The sequence below is a fragment of the Cuculus canorus genome, chromosome 2 (assembly GCF_017976375.1).
Source record: "Cuculus canorus isolate bCucCan1 chromosome 2, bCucCan1.pri, whole genome shotgun sequence".
NCBI classification, from domain to species: domain Eukaryota; kingdom Metazoa; phylum Chordata; class Aves; order Cuculiformes; family Cuculidae; genus Cuculus; species Cuculus canorus.
In genome coordinates, this window is record NC_071402.1 from 118,525,851 (window position 1) to 118,546,955 (window position 21,105).

General features: G+C 42.5%; 1 protein-coding gene across 1 annotated transcript in view; it reads left to right on the plus strand.

Moving 5' to 3' along the window:
- The first annotated feature begins 10,603 nt into the window (after positions 1-10,603).
- Positions 10,604-21,105, plus strand: part of ANO10 (anoctamin 10) — a 133,377-nt gene continuing 122,875 nt past the window's right edge. The window contains exons 1-4 of the mRNA XM_054057861.1: positions 10,604-10,746; positions 16,790-16,942; positions 18,080-18,262; positions 20,239-20,373. Of these exons, the coding sequence (XP_053913836.1) occupies positions 16,804-16,942; positions 18,080-18,262; positions 20,239-20,373 (457 nt within the window). The 5' untranslated portion in view covers positions 10,604-10,746; positions 16,790-16,803. The remainder of the gene's footprint in view (positions 10,747-16,789; positions 16,943-18,079; positions 18,263-20,238; positions 20,374-21,105) is intronic.

Consider the following 21,105-nt stretch of genomic DNA (forward strand, 5'->3'; position numbering starts at 1 on the left):
GAAAAATACTTCTCTTCTTGGGATCTGGCCTTCTTAACATCAAGATCATTTTTGTAAGGCAATGCCAAGATAAGTACTGCTTAAACTCAGTTTAAAGTCCTTTTATTTTTTCCCCCTTAACTCCGTAGCCTCTGCTGCTGGCCAGATTCAGCCTTGTGAGTTTTTTTTTATTTATTTTACATTACAGAACACAGGGACAGTGAACCCAATTATGTCTGTGGTTCACTGTTTTCATTTACAATAAATGTACACAAAGTCCTGTTTCCCTGAAAGGAGAAAGAATCAAACAAAACAAGGCAGATTGTCTGCTTTCAGTTTGTCCTTTTGACTTTGTCTGGGTGACATACAACTGTTGCTTCCCTTGCTCTCTGTGGCTTGCTTTCTGTTCGCTTGCTGGGTGCTGATGACACACAGACGGACACTGTCATTCCAAACAATACTCAGCCTTTGCATTCGCATTCAAACCCCAGCGCTACGCTTTAAACCACACACCTTTGTTCCTACCCCAGCCTTGTCATGCTCGTCTAGATTTCAGCCAGTGTTTTTTACCATGTCAGGTATTGATAAAGGCAATTTTAGCATGATTAGGTAATTCTGTCCTGCTTATTATTTTCAGCAGTGCCCACAGACCAAAGTCAATGGCCACTTCCAGCAAATCTACAGAATGAGTTTATACTAAAAACTATGTATGTATTTATGTAAGCCCATAGTGCTGTGGTACATGGCAGTATGTATGCTGCATTTGTGTCTTTTTTCCTTCTGGATCAAAATATGCTAGCATTTCTGAAGGAAAAGGGCTCTTTCTCACACTGGTATTTCCCAAAGGACTACAGGAGAGGGCTGGCTTTGGAACTACTGCTTCCCACAGCAACAGAATGGTGCAGAAGGGTGGCTGTGAGAGGCAGGGACCCACGGAACATAGCTCTCGCTCTTCTTGAGCTAAGTTGGAGGAAAGGATGAGTGACCCTGCAGCTCACGGAGGCAGCCCTTTCGTTACCTGAAGGTCCTAGTTCATCTGTTCCACAGCTACTATCCATCATGGCTGCATGATCTGCCCCTGTGTTGGGCAGGGAGTTCTCCCGGAGTTCAGAGCTTGTCCAAAGGTGGGGAAACTTGCAGTTGAGCAGAGGAAGAAATGGCTCTGTGAACAGTAGAGTTGCTGTACCTGTAGTGGCAGAAATTCCATTATTGCTACAAATGCCATTCAAGGATTTGACAAGACAGTCTCTGAAATGGAGTAAAAATATTTTGGGGAGGAAAAGAGTATTTTTTTTTTCCTAGGTGGTTGAGGAGCAAAGTTATTCTTTCAGCATTACCACATCTGTGCCTCAAGACAGCTAGATGTCACTCACACCTCCAGGTAAACTCCTTGGTGAACAAGTTCTTCAGCCAAACTGACTCGATCCAGATGGGATGCCAACGGCAGCCCAGGTCACACCTTTTCATTAAATCAAGCATATGATCAAGCGTGATGTAGGGGAGTTTTGCCATTGAATTAATTAGGATCAAAAGCAAATCCTAATGGCTGCATGCAAGACCCTGTTATGTCAGTAAAAGTTTTCCCATTGTACTTTCGTACCAACTTCTTAACACATCATGACTCCCACCTGCATGTGCACAGAGACCCAATCAACAGTGCTTTTATCAAGCTTCTGGGATAGAGTTGATCAAAAATAAAATACTTGGCCAAAATCTGCTTTTAGTTATTTTATGTTTCATACACATTTCACTCCATTAATTGTCATGGAATTTCTTTTCAGTTGCAACCTTTTGCCTCAAATGTGTCCCAGCTCCAGAAAATGTTCTAATCAGGAATCTTTTAATTTCTTTCATTTGTCTTGATGTTGACAGTATTTCACTAATCCTTCTTTATCTTTGCTGCTGAATATACATTTGATTACTAAATTTAGTGCTTTTCTTCACATGACCTATTTCTTTGGAGTCTTAATGCTGTTGCTTGGATACACTTCTCTCTTCTGAGGCACTTGGTTTCACCTTGCTTTTTTCTGTGCTTTGGGTGATACAAATGGATTGTTATTGAATATTTTTTTTTCAGGTTTTTAAATTTATTGGGTTTGTCTGGCACCTTGGTTGCAGCAGAAATTGTCTTTCGTTGCAGATCTGTGGTTTTATGTGTAATATAATTGGCTAGAAAAAGACACCATTATGCCCAGTAAAGGCCAATCACTACATAACTCATGAGAATACTAATATTTATAGAGGAATACTAATACTGATAGATAAACAGGGAGATATTCAATTTCTGTTTTGCATGCGTACTGTAGCTGCAAGTTAACTTCTGGGGCATCTTACATAATTCATCTTTTTGTATTAGACCTGGGCTGGTAAAAGTAGATGACAGGAATAAATTAAAGCCTTTTAATTTGGGCTGAATTACTCTTACCCCTGCCATTTACCAATATCTCTGCTTTTAAGAATGTTAAATGCTCAGAATGTTTTAGGTTGGAGTGTTTCAGACCTAGGTTAGTGTGAGTTTCAAAGTTCTCTAAAGTGATAAAACTCTGCAGCTGCATATACTTTCAACGGTTTCAGAGTACGCAACCATATGAAGCAGGAACAGGCCAAGAATAGCCTGTTCTACCAGCCGTTGCACAGATCCACATTTCTGGACACACAAAGATCCTTGCTTTCAGCAGGACCTACCTATCTGGCATGTGGAGAAACATCTCTCTAAACACACTTGTCATAGACCACTGCAGGCAGCCTTTCAGCGTCTCCACCAGCCATTTATAGTTGCCTGAGGGAGTGTCTTGACCGTGTGTGTTGCTTGTGCGCTTATACTGGCGTGGTGGCTACTTGTGGACATCTGAAACCATCTCACTTAGTCTGGAGTTGTAATTTCCATTCGGACAAGCTGGCTCAGCTGGGACAGAGGACCAGCCCTGCTTCCTACTCTCACTCTTATTAGTAAGCAGCCAGCTTCACAGTGACGGCATATTGATGAATGCTGACAGTCACACAGTATTTCGCAGCACTTCCCAGAGTATCCAGGAGAGCAGATGAGATGCAGGTCTGGATTTAATAACGCAAAAGAGAATTTAATTTCCACACACCTCAACATTAGTCTTTGAGGTTTTAAAAAAATGTGTAGATATGGCACTTCCGGACATAGTTTAGTAGGCATGGTGGTGTTGGGCTGATGGCTGGACTTGATGGTCTTTTCCAACCTTACTGAATATATAATTCTATTTTTCTATGATTCTATGACTGCCTAGATCCCTGCCATAGTACAGGGAGTTGGTGCTATTTGTATAGCACTGTGGCCTCTCTCAGATTCTTCAGTTACATGTGCCTGGGAAGAAGCTGTAGCTGTCTCTAACAGCTGAGAAAGGTATCTCTCTCTCCCCTCGCTGCTGGTCCACGCAGTTGTGTGACCCAGCCCAGGGAGCTTGCCTACCTTATGTGACATCTGGGGGAGCATGTTCTTGCCACATAGCCTGATATGGCCAGCGTGTGCACCTCCAATGCGTGGCTTTACACAGAAGAGGGGGGCCTTTGTCTGCCGTCTTCATGTACAGCCTCCACTCACCCCAATACTGCAGTAACATGTAAGGCATCATGTTCCCATGAGTTCTAGCACCTTACACGCAAACACCAGTGGGACTTGCTGTGACTCACATACAGCTTTAAGTATACTCCCTCACATCCACGCTGGATGAACTGAAACTGTCTGTGCTCAGACACCCATCACTCCTTACATCTGAAGGGAAGACAGACTCTTGCTTTATAATGTAGTAAAAATTGAAAATTATACATTTCCTGAAAAAGAAAGAAACCCAAAGCACAACTTGTATTCTGTGCTCCTTTCTCAGTATATGACTTTAGTTCCCCCAGGAAAAAGATTTTCAGGGGCGATATTAATTGTTAATCTTTTCTTGACTTTCACTTGACTTGACCTTTGATACTAAGAATGGAGAATCCTTTTTTAATTTAAAGTTTTGCTTAGTTTCTTTCATTGGAGTACTAGCATGAAGGAGCAGTCTCTTCTTTGGCTTAAAAAGGGGCAAATACTACACACGTGCCATTCTATCTTGACAAGCATTAGACATCTGCTTCAGAAAGAACTAAAAGAGGAAAACAGAAATAGGATTCGTGTTTTCTAGCACGTAGCATTTCTAATTGCTGATTGGAGATGATTTTCACTAAAATAAAGACTTCTTGAATTTAGGTTTGATACATCTGAGGGTGCTTCGAATCAGATTATAGAATTATACACCCCAGAAATAAAAGACAAATTCAATGACCCTAATAAAATCAAGGTTTTTCTGTACAAACTTATAAAACTAAATTTTAAATGGACCACTTGATACTAATAAAGATAATATACCAGTCTCTAGTAAGTTAGAATCTATAGACAATTTCTTTCAATTTACAAACATTATGTCTCTGTTATTTCTGAATGTATGACTATAACACAGATCAGATTAAGTGTTTTTTCAGTTTCACTTAGCATGCCTTGTGTTCCCCTGAACTGACAGAATATACCATATATATTTATTATCCCATGCTCTGAACATTTGATGACAGCACTGGGACCCATGTGGGCTCAGATAGTGAAAAACTGCACCAGAAACTGCATTCACAAAGGAAATAGATAGATACCAAAAGTACATGTTGAACTAAATCGGTGCATGCAGTCTTTTAACAATAGCATATGCACACCTCCTTGTTCTGTCAGTAATTTGCTTGCCAGCCCTGTAGAAGAGACTGCAAACAAAAGACTTTCTTTTTTAACTCATCCATTTTTTTCTTTAACAGCTAGTATTACTTCAGTGATTGTGTTGCAGTGTTTCGCTGATTATTTAAAATAGTACTATTTTTACAAGTTAAACATTATTTTCTTGGTAATGGTGTTGGTTTCTAAGGGGCCAAGTTCCATAACTTTGCAATTCCAGTGATCACATCTATATGTTGGTCAAAAAAATGAAGAGTGATTATTCAAGTCTTCCCATTTTTATTTCTGTTTTGGAGTCTTGAACCAGTAGGTATCTGTACTCGTCAACTGGGGATCATTTGAAAATGAAGGGGAAGCTATGTTTCTGAGTAGGTAGATGTAGTACGTAAACTAGATTCATATCAGTAATAATGACACACTTGGGCCCTTAGAAATAGCAATTAACAGAAATATATATCTGTAGTTTAATGGATTTATATAGTTTTGTCATTTTCCAAGCAATGGTGAGAACAGTCAAATGAACAGATGTACAATTCATACTAGCAGATAGCAAGTAAACAAAGAAATTACATACACACCAGTGAATGTATCACATAACACAACAATGTATACTGTATGAAAGGAAGACAGATCTCAGTGTCTTTAGTTTAAAAACTGTTGGACAGCTGTCAAATCTATGATTGTTTTGCCAGCAGTATGAGAGTGCTGCAGCCCTTGCCTAACTGTGTAAGCCAACGTATTTCCCTAGAGAAATCAATTCATGACAGTTTGAAAAATCAGCTGGAAAACCTTACACAACTCATCTTTTCATAATCAAGAGCTCCAAAAAAGACCAGCTCCCAAGTTATGCTTTGAGTTACCTAAAAGTTAGAGTGAAATGGAGCATATAAAGTAAAGATGTGGTATCTGCATTTTATGCAGGTACTTTCAAAGAAGTTTTCTATAAGAACACATGAAGTATTTTCTGAAGCACAATAAAAACCACCATGTGCACATCTAGTGTAGTTTGGAATGGCTGATAGCATTGCTGCTCTCTGATTTTGCTTTGCCTTAAAGCCTCATGCTTTGGTTGTCCAGCAGCTGAACAGCACCTGAATTCAGGCACAAGGGGTGAAAGACAAGGCGAAGGGTTACTTCTTCAGCCCTCCTACAGTCATTGCCATTAATAACGCAGAGCCCTCAGAGTAGAACTGTTAGGGGATTTATCTTATCGGATGTTATCTTGTGTTAATTTGAAGGTAGTAGCTGGAAAGACTTCTACTGCATGCTGCATTCCTGAACTTGCCCCTCCCAAAGCTTAGTTAAGCTCTTTCTGCTATGATCATAATTTAGCAGCCTAGCTAGGAGTTAGTATAATCTTCCTTCAGTTTCTAAATCCAGGCAGAGGTATTATTAAAATAGGTATTTGAAAAGCACAGTCTATTGAAAGGCTGCATCAGACGGTGCAGTCAGGGATCTCTGTGAGGCACAGGCCCAGTTGTAGCATCATAAGTACTGACGTATCCAGTCTCTACAAGTTTTGCTAGAGTATGTTCTTATAAATTCTGCTATATAACTCAGAGCAATTAAACAATTGACTGCACAGTACTGTTTCTAGCCATGGAGTAACAAATAAACCAATTGTGTTCTGCCCAGGTGGAATGAACTTTGAATCTTGGAATCATTTATGTTTTAAAAGACAGGTAAATCTCCAAGTCCAACCGTTAACCTACCTCTGCCAAGTCCACCTCTAAACCATCCTATCACCTGTTACTTGTAAGAAGAGACCAGCACTCATCTTGCTCCAACCTCCTTTCAAGCGGTTGTAGAGAAAAATATCTCCCTTCAGCCTCCTTTGCTCCAGACAAAACAATCCCAGTTCCCTCAGCCACTCCTTGTAAGACTTGTTCTCCAGACCTTTCACCAGCTTCGTAACCCTTCTTTGCGCACTCTCCAGGACCTCGATGTCTTTTTTGTAGTGAGGGACCCAAAACTGAACACAGTATTCAAGGTGCAGCCTCACAGTGCTGAGTACAGGGGAAAAATGAATTCCCTCATCCTGCTGGCCACACTATTTCTCATACAAGTCAGGATGCTATTGGCCTTGACGCCTTCTAATTCACTTTTCTTCAATTCTTGTCTGAATGATGATTAACACCACATGCAGATATTTTACCTTTTATCCGCTCTTTCTGGATAATAATCCGAGAGTGGTTTCTCTCACCTCTTCCACGCTTCGGCAGGCTGATCCAGCTTCTTAAGCTGTTTGTTTTGTTCAGTGGGACAGTGTTTTCTGTCTTTCTGTTTTTCTCTAATGACCTAATTTGGAAATGGTTAACTGGAGATAACACTAGATGCTTCTAATCATCTAGACACAGTGTGAAATGGAAGAAATGTGTCTTCCTTGTACCTTGCAGATTAAAATTGATCAGCTTCATTGCTCTGTGTTTATGAATCAAAGCTTGCACACTTTGACTCCAACAATGCTTGGACTGCCTGAACACACTTACATGAAAATTCCTGGCAGGAAAATTGTGCCAGTTGTGACTCAAAAAATAATTTCTCCTCCATTTGCAGGAATGTAAAATATTTTCGTGATGTTTATTACACTATTGAAAAGATCCTGCAGAATCCTGTAGAATCTGACCAAAAACCACCACTGAAGACTGGTAAAATGTCACTATTCCTTTCTCTGACAAGCACATGAATTTAAATTTAATTGCAAAAATTTTAATGTAATTACCATGTTAGCCTTAAACTTTAGGTGTCCCCTCATCCATTTTACACTCAAACCAATACATCATTAGTTTGTGTAAAAGTCCTTACTTCTATGATAACACAATGTTCCAGTATGCCTCAAAACGTAGGCAAAGGTAAATCTTAAGAGAATGATTACTAGTATGGGTGACTTCAGATAAGAGCCAATATTAATCTCATTTATGTGATTATATAAAGTATGGTCGTCACACCATGCACGTCTATGTGCATTAGAATTAATAAGGTTTACTGTTATGGAAAGGTGCTTACCTTGTGCCAGTTCTTGATCTTATCTAGCCCTTCTCTGAGATTATTTAAATCACTAAAATAGAACAAAGCAAAGTCAGCCCCAAAGGGATAGTTTTCCATGGAGCTGGTAGGTTGAATGGGCTCAGAGCAGGATCTAGTGAGTGCCAGAGGTGGTGCCAGTATTGGGCAGAGCCTCAGAGCTGGCAATGAGGGCACAGGAAAAAGGAAATCATAGAATCAGAGAGTAGGTCAGTTTGGAAGGGACCTTAAAGATCATCTAGTTCCAATCAATCCCCGGTCATGGGCAGGAACACCTCCCACCAGACCACGCTGCCCAAAACCCCATCCAACCTGGCCCTGAACACCTCCAGGGATGGGGCATCCACAGCTTCCTTGGGCAACCTGTTCCAGTGCCTCACCACTCTCATCATAAAGAAATTCCTCATGTCTAGTCTAAATCTGCCCCTCTCCAATTTATACCCATGGCCCCTAGTCCTATCACTACAAACCTTTGTAAAAAGTCCCACCCCAGATTTCTAGTAGGCCCTTCAGGTACTAGAAATGGTATTGTTGGATTGGAAGCAATATCTCATCCTTTCAGTAGCAGTGACTTACCGTTGGGCTCAATTAGTGATTGAACTATATCCAAAATGTGAGCACAGTTTCACAGAGGTGTAAAGAGAATTTCACCCCGCAGTAGGTTAATGGCTTGTTAATTTAGTTAAGTATTGTGGTAGTTGTTATTACAGCGAGAAGAGGTTTAACCACTCAATAAAAAAAAAATCCTCTGCTTTTGAAATTTTGATTCTTTTGTGTCTCTCTCTTTTTTTTTTTTACCCTGCCTTACTACAGGTCATCCATTATACTATGGCTACAGTCTGCACTGTAACTTACTGAGACACACCATGAAAATGCTATGGTCGGCTAACACAATTACAAGATGGGACTACAGTCACACACGGATGTAAGCCTGGATTTTATATTTAGCTACTGTGATAGTGGAGTTTGCAATTTATGTGTGCATACTGATCCATCTTTAAATTAGCTAATCCTCCTAATGGAAAATGCCGAGTCACTACAACCTTCTGCTCTTAGAATCTTTTAGAAAAGGACTGTCAATGGTTAAGAATTCATTGCATAGCAAGAACGTGACACCTAGTGGATAGCTGACATTGAGAAAACATGACAGTCCCATCAAGGAATATTGATACAAAATGACCCTATCCAGTACAACAATTAATTTTATACCAGAAAAGACATTAATCTTGAATGACTCTATGCACAAGCCCAAGTAACTGGCAAGTCCCCATTAAAGGCTCAGAAGTGAAGTGTCAGAGACTATTTTAAAAGGATGTTTTTTGTAAATCACTGGCAGAATGAAGATGTCGGGTCAAGAAGGCTAGAGGGCTCCTAGAAGACCAAAGCCAGTAAAGACATTGTGGATACTCATGAGATGCATTGGACATGGAGATTTCCAACATGCAAACCAAAAGAATAAAGCTTGCCTAACCCCCCATTTTGTTAAACACATGTCTCCGTTATTGCCATTCTCTTTAGGAAGTGAGAGTTTTCACAGTCAGAGATACTCAGTGGTGAGTAACTATATGGTTAGGCCATGGGGAGCTGGATGGTACTGAGACACAGTTTAAGAAGTCTAACAAGAACATTCTGCCCAAACTAGCTGATACAAACTATGTCTATCTGCTACTCAATGGTCCAGAGCTATTTGCTGTTAGGCAACTTGCAGTGTGCTCATTTGGCATAAACCATAAGGAAAACCACTGTGCAACTCCCAGCTGGTGTGTTTCAAACTGTGAGGGACAGCTTTTGTGATCATTCTAGATCTGCATGCACTATTCACATCTGCAGCTTTGCCTAGTTGGCAAGAAATACTTAAGGCCCTAATACTGTTCAAAATAAAAAATATTTAGAGAACCTGGTTTAAGGAAAACTAAGAAAAATTCCACAAGCCCAGCAGGGGAGCGTGCTTTGCTAGCCAGCCTCTTTCCCTGCCATCCCTATGCTGCTCTACACTTGGCTCTTCTCAGCTGCAAATGGATGCATGGAATGAGGTTCTCTAAAGAAATCTTGGTATTGAAGTGCAAAAAATCATAAAATTATAGAATAGTTTGTGTTGGATGATCTTGGCATAAAGAGCATCTAGTCTAGCCCCTGCCCCCACCATGGGCAGGGACACCTTTCACTAGACCAGGTTGCTCAAAGCCTCACCCAATCCAGCCTTGAACAGCTCCAGGAATGGGCATCCATGACTTCTCTGGGCAACCTGTGCCAGTGCCTCACCACCCTCACAGTAAAAAATTTCTTCCTAACACCTTATCTAAATCTCTCCTCTTTCAGCTTAAAACTGTTCCTCCTCATCCTACCTCTGCACTCCCTGATAAACAGCCCCTCCCCAGCTTTCCTGTAGGCCCCTTTGAGTACTGGAAGGCTGCTGTAAGGCTCTCCTTGGAGCCTTCTGTTTTCCAGGCTGAACAACCCCAACTCTCTCAGCTTGTTTCCTCTTTTCCCTGTAGAAAATGATGTTTAAAAATAAAACTCATCCAGCTGGAGTGCAGGGTTTTCAGCTTAAGCTCCAAAAGGAGATTGGGATGACCAAATCGGTGGAGAAAATACCACGAGGAAACGTGACGTGGTCATCACAGGCGGAGCGGAGCCACAGGGAGGGGGCGTGGTCAACGAGGCGCGGGGGCGGTGCCAGAGGCAGGGGGCGTGACCAAGGCAATACGGACGGTGCCACAGAAGGCGTGGCCAGCGCACCCGGGGGCGGTGCTATAGGGATCGGTGGCGTGGCCAGAGCAGTGCGGGGGGTGCCGGGGGAGGGGGCGTGACTAGTGCAGCCGGGGGCAGTGTCACGCCGAAGGGGGCGTGGCCATCGCGGCGCGGGGCGGTGCCGGGGGCGTGGCCTGCGCGGGGCGGTGCCACGTGCGCGGGGCGGCACACGAGTCCGGGCGGTGTCGCGCTGTCCGCCGCGCTGCGCCCTGGCTGCCCGCGGCCGCCGCCCGCCCTGCCCTGCCCTGCCCTGCCCTGCGGATGCGGAGCCGGCGGTGAGTGGGGAGCGGGGTCTGTCGCCCGGTGGGATGGGGCTCTCCCTGCTTGCGCCGCTGCCGCGAGGGGAGGAGCCTGCCCCTTTACCCGCCCACCCAGCGCGGTCATGAGGGTGGGGAGGATGCCGGCTTTGGCCGAGCCTGGAAGTGGCTCAGCTGCGGGAGCTGGGCCCTTCGTGCCAACCCCCCCGGGCTCGCCCTGATCCAAGAAGCGGTTACTGTGACAAGAACTGGAGTCATAGAACCACAGAACGGTTTGGTTTGGAAGGGACCTCAGAGCCCATCCAGTTCCAACCCCCCTGCCATGGGCAGGGACATCTCCCACCAGACCAGGCTGCCCAAGGCCCCATCCAACCTGGCATCGAACACATCCAGGGATGGGGCATCCACGGCTTCCCTGGGCAACCTGTGCCAGTGCCTCCCCACCCTCATCGTGAACAATTTCTTCCTAATGTCTACACTAAATCTTCCCCCTTCCAACTTAAAGCCCTGTGCAACCCCTCTGACAGCTTTGTGACTGGGGGAGTCGGGGTTAGCAGTCCTTGGTCTCTTCTCTGTGTAAAGCTGCTTCTGACAGCTCTGCTAAACTCCTCCCTAAAACTCGTATTTCTCTGGTGAAGCAATTTCTGTACTCACCACACCAGTGTTGGCTATAAAAGGTCAGGCTATTTTGCGAAGAGCTGTGATGTTTTCTTAAGCCCATCTTCTCATCTCTCTCTGTCCAGAAGCATAATAGCCCCCAACATGATAGTCACAGTTGTGACTGGGCTGTCACAGATGAGATGGCCATGGTGGTGTCATGGGATTCAGAAACGTGCAGCAATGGGAAGGGTAAGGCTTCAGCCCTATAAGTTCCCCTTCCTCCTTCCCTCCACTATCAGATCCATGCTCACCATCATATCACACTGTATAGGTCTGATGAAGGGGCTGGAGCGCAAGTCTTATATGGAGAGGCTGAGGGAACTGGGGTTGTTTAGTCTAGAGAAAAGGAGGCTGAGGGGAGACCTTATTGCTGTTTACAGCTACCTGAAAGGAGGCTGTAGTGAGATAGGTGTTGGTCTCTTCTCCCAAGAAACAAGTGATAGGATGAGAGGAAATAGCATCAAGTTGTGCTGGAGGAGGCTTAGAATGGATATTAGGGACAATTTCTTTCCTGAAAGAATGATGAAGTATTGGAGCAGGCTGCCCAGGGAAGTGGTGGAGTCGCCACCCGTGGAGGTGTTCAGAATATGTGTAGATGCGGCAATTCGGGACATAGTTTAGCAGGCACGGTAGTGTTGGGCTGACAGTTGGACTGGATTATCTTAGAGGTCCTTTCCAGTTTTAGTGATTCTGTGATTCTTTTGTCCCTGTGCCCCACTTTGCTGGGCCTGTTGTAAGTTACACTGTGCTAGGTGGAAGAAGAGGCCAAGTTACATCCCACAGGATCTGTGCTAGGCACTAAATGGCTGACTGTTGCGGTACAGGAAATCACAAATGCAGGTGGGAAGATTGTTTCAGCCCTGTTCTGGTTTTCAGTAGTACTAAGCATAAAAATAACAAATCTTAGTCACTGTGCCAAGGACAATGATTCTCAATAAATGATAGGAGCCAAGTTTACTGGGTAGGAATGCTGTTTATGCAAAGGCTGTCCTTAGGAGATAAGTGTTCTCTCAAGTGATATCGTTAGCTACTAATACCTAATAACTGTCTAGTGCTTTTCATTATTTAAATTCCACAGAAGCTGCAATATGCACAGTGTGACAGGCTTTATCTTTCTTTTAAAAAATAAAACTGACCATGGAAAGTGATGTGGTAAGGCATCGTGGTTTGTCAAGACAGTGTCGTCAATCGTTGGTAATCACAGTTACAGTGCCTAATTGCTGATTATGTTTTCCTTTGTCTGATTCATTCTGCTTGTACAGATGTGCATCTAAAAAGTTTGTAATACTTTATTAGTCTAGTAGATTTCTTTTTAGGCATACATACTTTTGTCCAGAGCTGTAAATCCAAATTCTGCAGAATTGTGTGTGTATGAACTGGCAGGTGAGACAAACTGAAAACCCCACTGAAACACTGCCACCTGACAACACAGCAGTGACAATACCCCAAGGCAGGATAGAGGGATCAAACTCCTGTGTTCTGTGGCCACCCTGCCCAACAGGCAGCCCAAAGACATCCAAGCAGAAGTCCTTGAAGAGATGGTGAGATTCCTTGGAAGGAGCTGCTGGAGGTTCATTGCTGCAGGGCCAGCTCCTGGTGGGGCCACGTTGAAAAACTGGATGGAAATGCTGCTTCAGCCCTCAGTGACCCTCAGTGAACAGACACTGGGTCCTCGGGAACTGAGAATAACCACCAACCCCAGTGGAGGACTGAGGGAATGCCTTCTGGAGAAGCACTTGAGGTGCTCTGTCCTCATCCTCTGGAGAGCCAGTGGCAACAGCAGTAAGCAGTGGGATACAGAGGTATTGCGAAGGTGCTTTGGAACACCCAGCGGTGTCCTGCCAGGCACAGGAACTTGTCTGCCCTGTGGGTCAGGCCAGGAGCGTGTGGCCGCTCTCAGAAGCCTCTGAGATGGCTCCAGGTTGAGGGAGAATAGGGCTTGGGCATCTGCTGGGAGGCATGACCAAACTGTGCGATGAGGAGGCAGGTCTTGCTCGGATGCTGAGGGACTAGCTGATTGCCAGTTCTGGGGTCAGGAAGGAATGCATCCGAGAGAAGGAAGTGATTCCTAGGGTGGGCCTTCATGGTATCCCTGGGGGTTGCTTCATGTTCTCTGTAGCACTGAGCACAGCCCCTCATCGGGGCTCCTCTGGGCCCCTTCAGTCAGTTCTTGCCTGGTGATCCTGCACCTCCAAGGCTCTCTTTCCCATCGCTGGCGAAGAAGCACAGCAGAGCAATTTTTGAAGGGAAACAGTAGGACTGGCGTCAAGAAGAGTAATACTTTGGAAAATATCATGCAAACACCTCTTCCTTCTTTATGTGGGCTCAGTCCAAGTGGTCATTCTCCAAATTCTCATTCTCCAAATTCTCATTCTTGAGAGACTGTTTGGCCTATGTGTGTTCTTGCTGCCCCATTCTTTGAGCTTTTCACCCTAACTGATACGTGACGTTGGGGATAGTCCTTTTTTCCTTCAAAGGCCGAAATAAGAAAAGGTTTTGGAAACACAAAACCAAGGAGAATTAGAAACTAGGGAGTGGGAATGTTTTGGGGTTTTTTTTAGATGCCAAAATCAAAATTCATAAGAAGACAATTCATCACTCAAGACCAAGAGAGAAAAACGCCATTCTGAAAATTGTTCTGTTTGTTTTTGAGAGTGCCTTCCTTGTGTGTCTGTCAGTTCCCTGTTTTCCTGTGCCTGGGAAAGGTTGCTATTTTCTTAGCCACAATCATCATGCATCCGGCTCCTCACACGACGCAGGGGACTTGCCATTTTCTGTGGCTCTCACTTTCCTTTGCCAGGCTACAGGGAGTGTTTTTTTTTCAAGCTAAACTGAGGATTGCATCAGCCTGTCCCTGGCTCTACCTGTGCACCGCGTTAAGGCTTGTGAGCATCTGCTCTGAACTGGGTTGAGGGAATAGAATAAACTCCTGTTCCCACTTGTAATCTTTGTGATAAGTGTCCTGGAAAGTGGTTTGGAAGCTGACCCCCTCCCCCAGCACTTCAGGCAAAGAATGGTCTTACCATTATTTGACTCACTGGGAAGGGAAGGAGGAGGAGATCATGTAATAGTTTGCATTGGAAAGGACCTTAGAGATCATCCAGTTCCCAGCGTCCTGCCATGCACAGGAACATGGCCCACTAGATCAGGCTGCTCATCCAACCTGGACTTGAATACCTCCAGGGATGGGGCATCCACAACTTCCCTGGGCGACCTGTGCCAGTGCCTCACCACTCTCATCATGAAGAAATTCTTCCTTATGTCTAGTCTAAATCTGCCTCTCTCCAATTTATAGCCACTGCCCCTAGTCTACAAGCCTTTGTAAACAGTCCCTCCCCAGCTTTCTTGTAGCCCTTTTCAGGTACTGGAAGTTCGCTATAAGATCTCCTCGGAGCTTTCTCTTCTCCAGGCTGAACAACCCCAACTCTCTCAGCCTAAGCTCATATGGGAGGTGCTCCAGCCCTCTGATCATCTTTGTAGCCCTAGTCCGGACCTGTTCTAACAGTTCCATACCCTTATGTTGGGGATTCCAGAACTGGACACAGTACTCCAGATGAGGTCTTACAAGAGAGGAATAGAGGGGCAGAATCACCTCCCTCAACCTGCTGGCTATGCTTCTTTTGATGCAGCTCAGGACACAGTTGGCCTTCTGGGCTGTGAGTGCACGTTGCCGGCTCATGTCGAGCTTCTCATCAATCGGCATCCCCAAGTCCTTGTCTGCAGGGCTGCTCTCAGTCATGTCATCTCCCATCCTGTATTGAAATCAGGGATTGTCCCGACCCAGATGCAGGGACTTGCACTTGGCCTTGTTGAACCTCATGAGATTCTCACAGGCCCACTTCTCCAGCTTGTCCAGGTCCCTCTGGATGACATCCTGTCCTTTTAGTGTGACAACTGCACCAATCACCTTGGTGTCATCTGCAAATTTGCTGAGGATGCATTCATTCTTGCTGTCAGTATAATTGATGAAAATGTTAAACTGCAGTGGTCCCAGCGTGGACACCTGAGGGACACCACTTGTCATGGATTTCCATCTGGGCTTCAAGCCATTGACCACTACTCTCTGAGTATGACCATCTGACTAGTTTCTTGTCCACCGAACCATCACTTTCAGGTAGTGGAAGGTCGCTATAAGATCTCCCCGAAGCCTTCTCTTCTCCAGGCTAAAAAACCCAACTCTCTCAGCCTGTCCTCATAGAAGAGGTGCTGCAGCTAGAAGAGGAAGAATGGAAGGGAGGGAGAAGAGAAGAAAAGAAGATAGGGAGAGAAGGGAAAGGGAAGAAGAATGAGGAGGGAAAGGTATTGGCAAACATTTCAGCTGTGCTGGTGTTACTGAAATGGATTTCCTTTCATTTTTCTTCTAGTTTATGTGTGGGTATCAGAGGAAAAAAGGCAGCAGAAGTATGCACTAGCTCAACCACCTTTTAATTGGCAGCAACAAAGGTGCCTCTTGGCTGGGAGCACAGGGAGGACCCCTTGTTACAATTCTGAGTTTCTTAAATGCAATCTAAAGACAGTGTTTGTATTTGTTTTTACAATTTACAGAGTTGTTGTCTTTGGCCGTGATATCGTCTGTTATCATTCACTTTTGAGTATTTGTACAAGTGAACCCCTGTGCAAGCCTGTAGATGTGACACTTAGGGACATGGTTAAGTGGTGGAGTTCGCAGATCTGTGTTTGCGGTCGGACTAAAAGTCTTTTCCAATTTAAACTATTCTGTGATTCCATGAAGGTTCACTTAGATCATGTGGTTTATTTACATATAAAGCTATGCTGATGCTCAACACTTTGCGGCTGGACTTTATTACAGAACATTTATTTTATATTTTTTAAGAAGTCATTTAAGTGCTTTGTGCATAATTTGCCTATCTATATGACAGGTGTCCTGCTCACCTACCCGATGTGGTGTAAGTTTCCTTGAAATGATTAAAGCTTCACAAGATTAGCTGAGGAAGTTCCTCCTTAAGCATACAATGTGTTTGCACACGCTTACCAGGAGAAGACTATTGGGTGTAAATATCAGTTTGTCGAATGTTCTTTCCTGTTAGTGTTTTCATTTTCTGACAAATAACACACTGTAAGAAATTGCAAGCTGTTGCTTTTGTTTCTCCTTATTACTTTGTTTTTCTGTATTTATTTGCTTTCTCATCACCATTACTTTTGCTATACATAGCAGCAACAATTTTCTTGCTTAGAGCAGGGCCTAAATGCCACCAGAGACAGGTAACATCTTGCCAAGATGGAGAGGTTACTTAAACTGCTTTTTTCAGCAGGTCCCCAGAAATGGGCACCTGCCACTTTGCTAAGCACAGACATATCACTACAGTAAAGTTTTGAGTTTTTTAGGTTGATATTAAACATCTTTTTAACACTGACCTTTTTGTTCTGTTTTTGTACTTAGCAAGCTCTCAAAAGATGGCAGAAAGCTGGTCTTTCTTGGATACTTCTGAGCCTAACTTCAGGCCTCTGGTAGTGATTGAGCTTGCAAAAGGCACCAAAGAGGAAACCGTAGCATGGTTCACTAAACGAATTGTGGACAAAAAAGGAAATGGAGGTGAGTACAGTAGGGTCTTGTGTAACTCTTAAAAATTAAATTGGCTGTCATCATATTATGAACAAATACAGAAAATTAGTTTCCAGGTAATTCATGGTTTGATTATTGTTTAGCCAATTCAACTCCATTTTGCTGTTTTGAATTTGCTTAATTTTATGTAAGAGTAGATCTTCATGCTGGTGTCATGAAAATGTAATAACAGAACTCTGGTAACTCAGTTATTACTGAGAGTGTCATATGCCTGTTGAACTCTAGAACCCTTTCATTCTTGCAGTGAAACTTTTATAGTTTATCTTTCAACCTAGTTTTGGTATAAGTTCTTGTATTAATTGTCTAGAGCATGTTTTTGTTGTTGCTTATGAGAACATTGTTAGCCTTGCCAAAACAATGTGCGTCACATCTACTGTTCTTTCCATAAGACTTGCTACCACGTCATAGAACAATATTAGGTTAGCAGGAAACAATTGAATCTTGATAAATCCATTTTGGATTTTAATTATCTTTTTGCTAGCTTGTAGGCTTTAACAAAGACTTACGTTACTTGTTTTAGTATATTTCCAGGAATCAAAGTTAGACTAATGAATTTGTAATTCCTTAGACTTTTTGGTTGGTTTTTTTTTTTTTTTTTATATTTTTTAGAAAGGAATGATTTATGTCTGTTTTAGCTTGTATCTTATGGTAAGTAATAATTCTGAGGCTGTTGGATTTGTGACTAGAAACTTACCTTCAGATGTCTGTTAGATACGTCAGGGATGTTTCTATTTCAAGAGTCTAGTCCCCTTAAAATGAGTGGGACTGTTTGCAGAGGTGCTGGTGACTTACATGATGTAGGAGTTAGGGGAGTAGATCAAAACTGTCCCAATTTTTACAGTTCACTGTCTGCATGTGCTTCCACAGAAACAGGGCTAAATCACGGAGTTAACCCTGCAAGACTGTGAACACCTCGTGTCAGGTGCTGTTGAAGCCTTCATTCTAGTTTAAACAGATACTGCTGAAGCCTTCTTTCTGCTCCTAAAAAGATTCAGCCTCAGCACTCATGATAACTAGGTCCAATGTGATGGATGCTAGAATACTATTTTTTGAGACATAATTTCTATGTATTCTCTTCCTTACTTTGCCTTTTTTTTTACTTTAAAGGGGCGCAACTGCTGGTTAAACCATTGGTCACAGAAAAGGGAGATGAAAACATTTATCTCGTTGGAGCTTCCCACTTAAGGCTGTTGCTGGGAGCTGAGGCTGTGGGTTTGGTGAAGGAATGTAATGATAACTCAATGAGAACTTTTACATACAGCAGTAGAAAAACTTTCAAAGATTTTGCAGGTAAGTGATATCAGGGCTCATTGTCATTGCGAAGCTGTTGTTAAAGATTATAAGCAATTACACTGTCAAATCTTTCAGTCTTTCTACTTCTTGGAATGGTTAACAGCAAACAGAAATAGGAAGAACAAGCCAAGAAAAAAAAAGGTTTTTGTAGAGAAAAAGACAAGAAAAAATAGTTGATAAACATGAGTGCAGGATTTACAGTGAATGCTATGAATTAACACAGCAGTTTGATTTCTTACACTTGTGAGCCTGCTTTGAGACTTATTATATTATAATTAGCTGGAGAAAATAGAAATATTTTGCTCTGTTAGATTTAAACATTGATCAGAATTAAATAATTAAATAACACTGCATTCAATGAATCTGGGCATGATTAGCAAAATCCTTCCTTTTTGTCTTTTTTTCTGTGAAGGGGCCAACACAGTAACATTTTCTTTGAAATGTAATACCTATAAGGTATTTAACTTCCCCTGCAGTGGCGGAACTCATTTTGCTGTCTTGATAAACATTGGAATTCCGGCTTAGTCATAGTCATACTTTTCACGTGCCTGTTTCAGCGATACCTTTCACCACATTTTCAATGTAAGGGCTCTTGGATCTCTGAAACAATAATAAAGTTTCGGTTTTTGTGCAGTGCCAGTTTATCCAACACTGCTGCTGTGTTCAGTCACTGTTGCAGTGTCTTTTTTGTGACCTTGCTCTCCTGAAATTAGGAAGCCTTGAGAAGAATTGTCAGTTCCAAAGGCACCATTTATGTTTTTCATAAATTTACGTTGTTGATGCTAATCTGATTGTCATTGCTAACAGATTCTCTAGTGGCAACTGGGATTCCAACTTCTGTAAACCTAAAGGCTAATTTTTGCTGCATCTCCTGATCTTTTTTCTTTACTAAAACAGATCTGATCAGAGGATAAAATCATAGGATCGTAGAATCATAGAATAGTTTGGATTGGAAGGGACCTCAAAGATCATCCAGTTCCAATCCCCCCTGCCATGGGCAGGGACATGTCCCACTAGACCAGGCTGCCCAAGGCCCCATCCAGCCTGGCCTTGAACACCTCCAGGGATGGGGCAAAATAGTTGACTATGCTTAGATGAGGTGAAAGAGGTGTCATCTACAAAAGAAACCCTGTAGCCTGTGTTGTCTTACTAATATCTCTAGTTCTGCAGTTTAACTGATAATTGTATTCTTATTCTTTGTATTAGAGTTTTGTCACTGTTTGACTTCTTACCTTATTTAGAGCAATTACTATAGTTTCTTATTTGTAAGGGGAAAAAGGAGATATCAACTGGGCATTGTCTGAAGGAAACACGACTACTTCCTTGATGATAAATTGATGGGGCCAACAATAGATTTGTTGCTGTAGCTCTTAAAATTTGGGGATTTTTTGAAAGTTTTCTTATTTTTTTACCTTGTTTCTTTATTTTTATTAGAACTAATTGTCTTAAGTGGCTTATCATTATTTTGTATGGGCAATAAAGAGCAAGATACTCTGATATTTGGTATGAAATGCTTACAGAAAAGGAGATTTGTCTGATATCTTACTGTTTTCCGTTATGAAAGTACCTCAGGAACTGTATGGCACGAAGTGGTATGGAGATTCTGAGATCGGCAGATAGTGGATGCCTAAGTAAGAGTCTTTCAACAAGGCAAGAGTGTACTTGCCACTATGCTAATCTAACCTCCATCAATTATTACAGTACATCAGGGATGTCTTTGTCTCTTGAGTGATTTGTTCTCTTAGTTCCACTTGGGGAGTCAAAAATGCAGTGGCCAACATATGCCGATTGAAGAAAACTTTTTCCCAAGGCATTTAGTTTGAAAAGTGGAGGTTTTCCTAATGGATGTCAGTGGGTAGTAATTGTCATATAAATTTTTTTTTTTTCTGGTTCTTGTCATTTTTGATAGTTATTTGCTGCCAGGGATGTCTTCATATGCTGCACAATTTCACACTGCCTTCTGTTTTATTTAGATGACAATCACAATTTCCTTACAATGGCAGAATGTCAATATATCATCAAACATGAACTCGAAAATTTGAGAGCTAAAGATGAAAAAATGATACCTGGATATCCTCAGGCAAAGCTCTATCCAGGAAAATCAATTGGTAAGCAATATGGTTTGTCTGTAACTTGTCATGTTGGTGTGGGATAGTGTTCACAGTGAAAATACACTAATTTTCATGCAAATAAGAGAAATCCTTCAGACATTAAAGTCCCCAACTTTGTTTTCTCAGAGCTCTGCGGTGATAGAACAAGAGGCAGTGGATGCACAGTGCAACAAGAGAAACTCTGAAAGATATTAAGAGAATGTCTTTTCACAATGACAGTAATCTAACATTGGAACAAAGTTTTATAGACATTCTGGTTTCTATGTCCTGGGAGACTTCTAGATTTTGACTAGGCAAGGTCCTGAGCAGCCCGATTTAAGCTGGACCTACTTTGAGCAGGAAGTTGGACTTCCAGAGGACTTTCCAACCTGAGTCTTTTTGTAGTGCTGACAATCTGGCCTTGTGTTCTTTTCAGCCAGATAATTTTCATGTATATTGCTGTCACACATTATTTTTATAATTAGTACAAAAAATACATAGTTTTTAAAATTACATAATGATATACTTAGCATCTCTGTATAAAAATGAGTAACAGTGTTCCAGAGCTATAAATTTCACAATATGAAGGAAGTAAGTTTTATTGTATCCACTTGATTTCATTTAACCTTCTCCTTGCTTCAAGAGATCTTTCATTTCATGGGTGAAAGAAGCAAGGGGAGGTAGTGCTACTTTTCTGGCAGCTCCAACTAGTTAATTGGCAGAGATGCTGCATTTTCTTAGGAGAGTTTA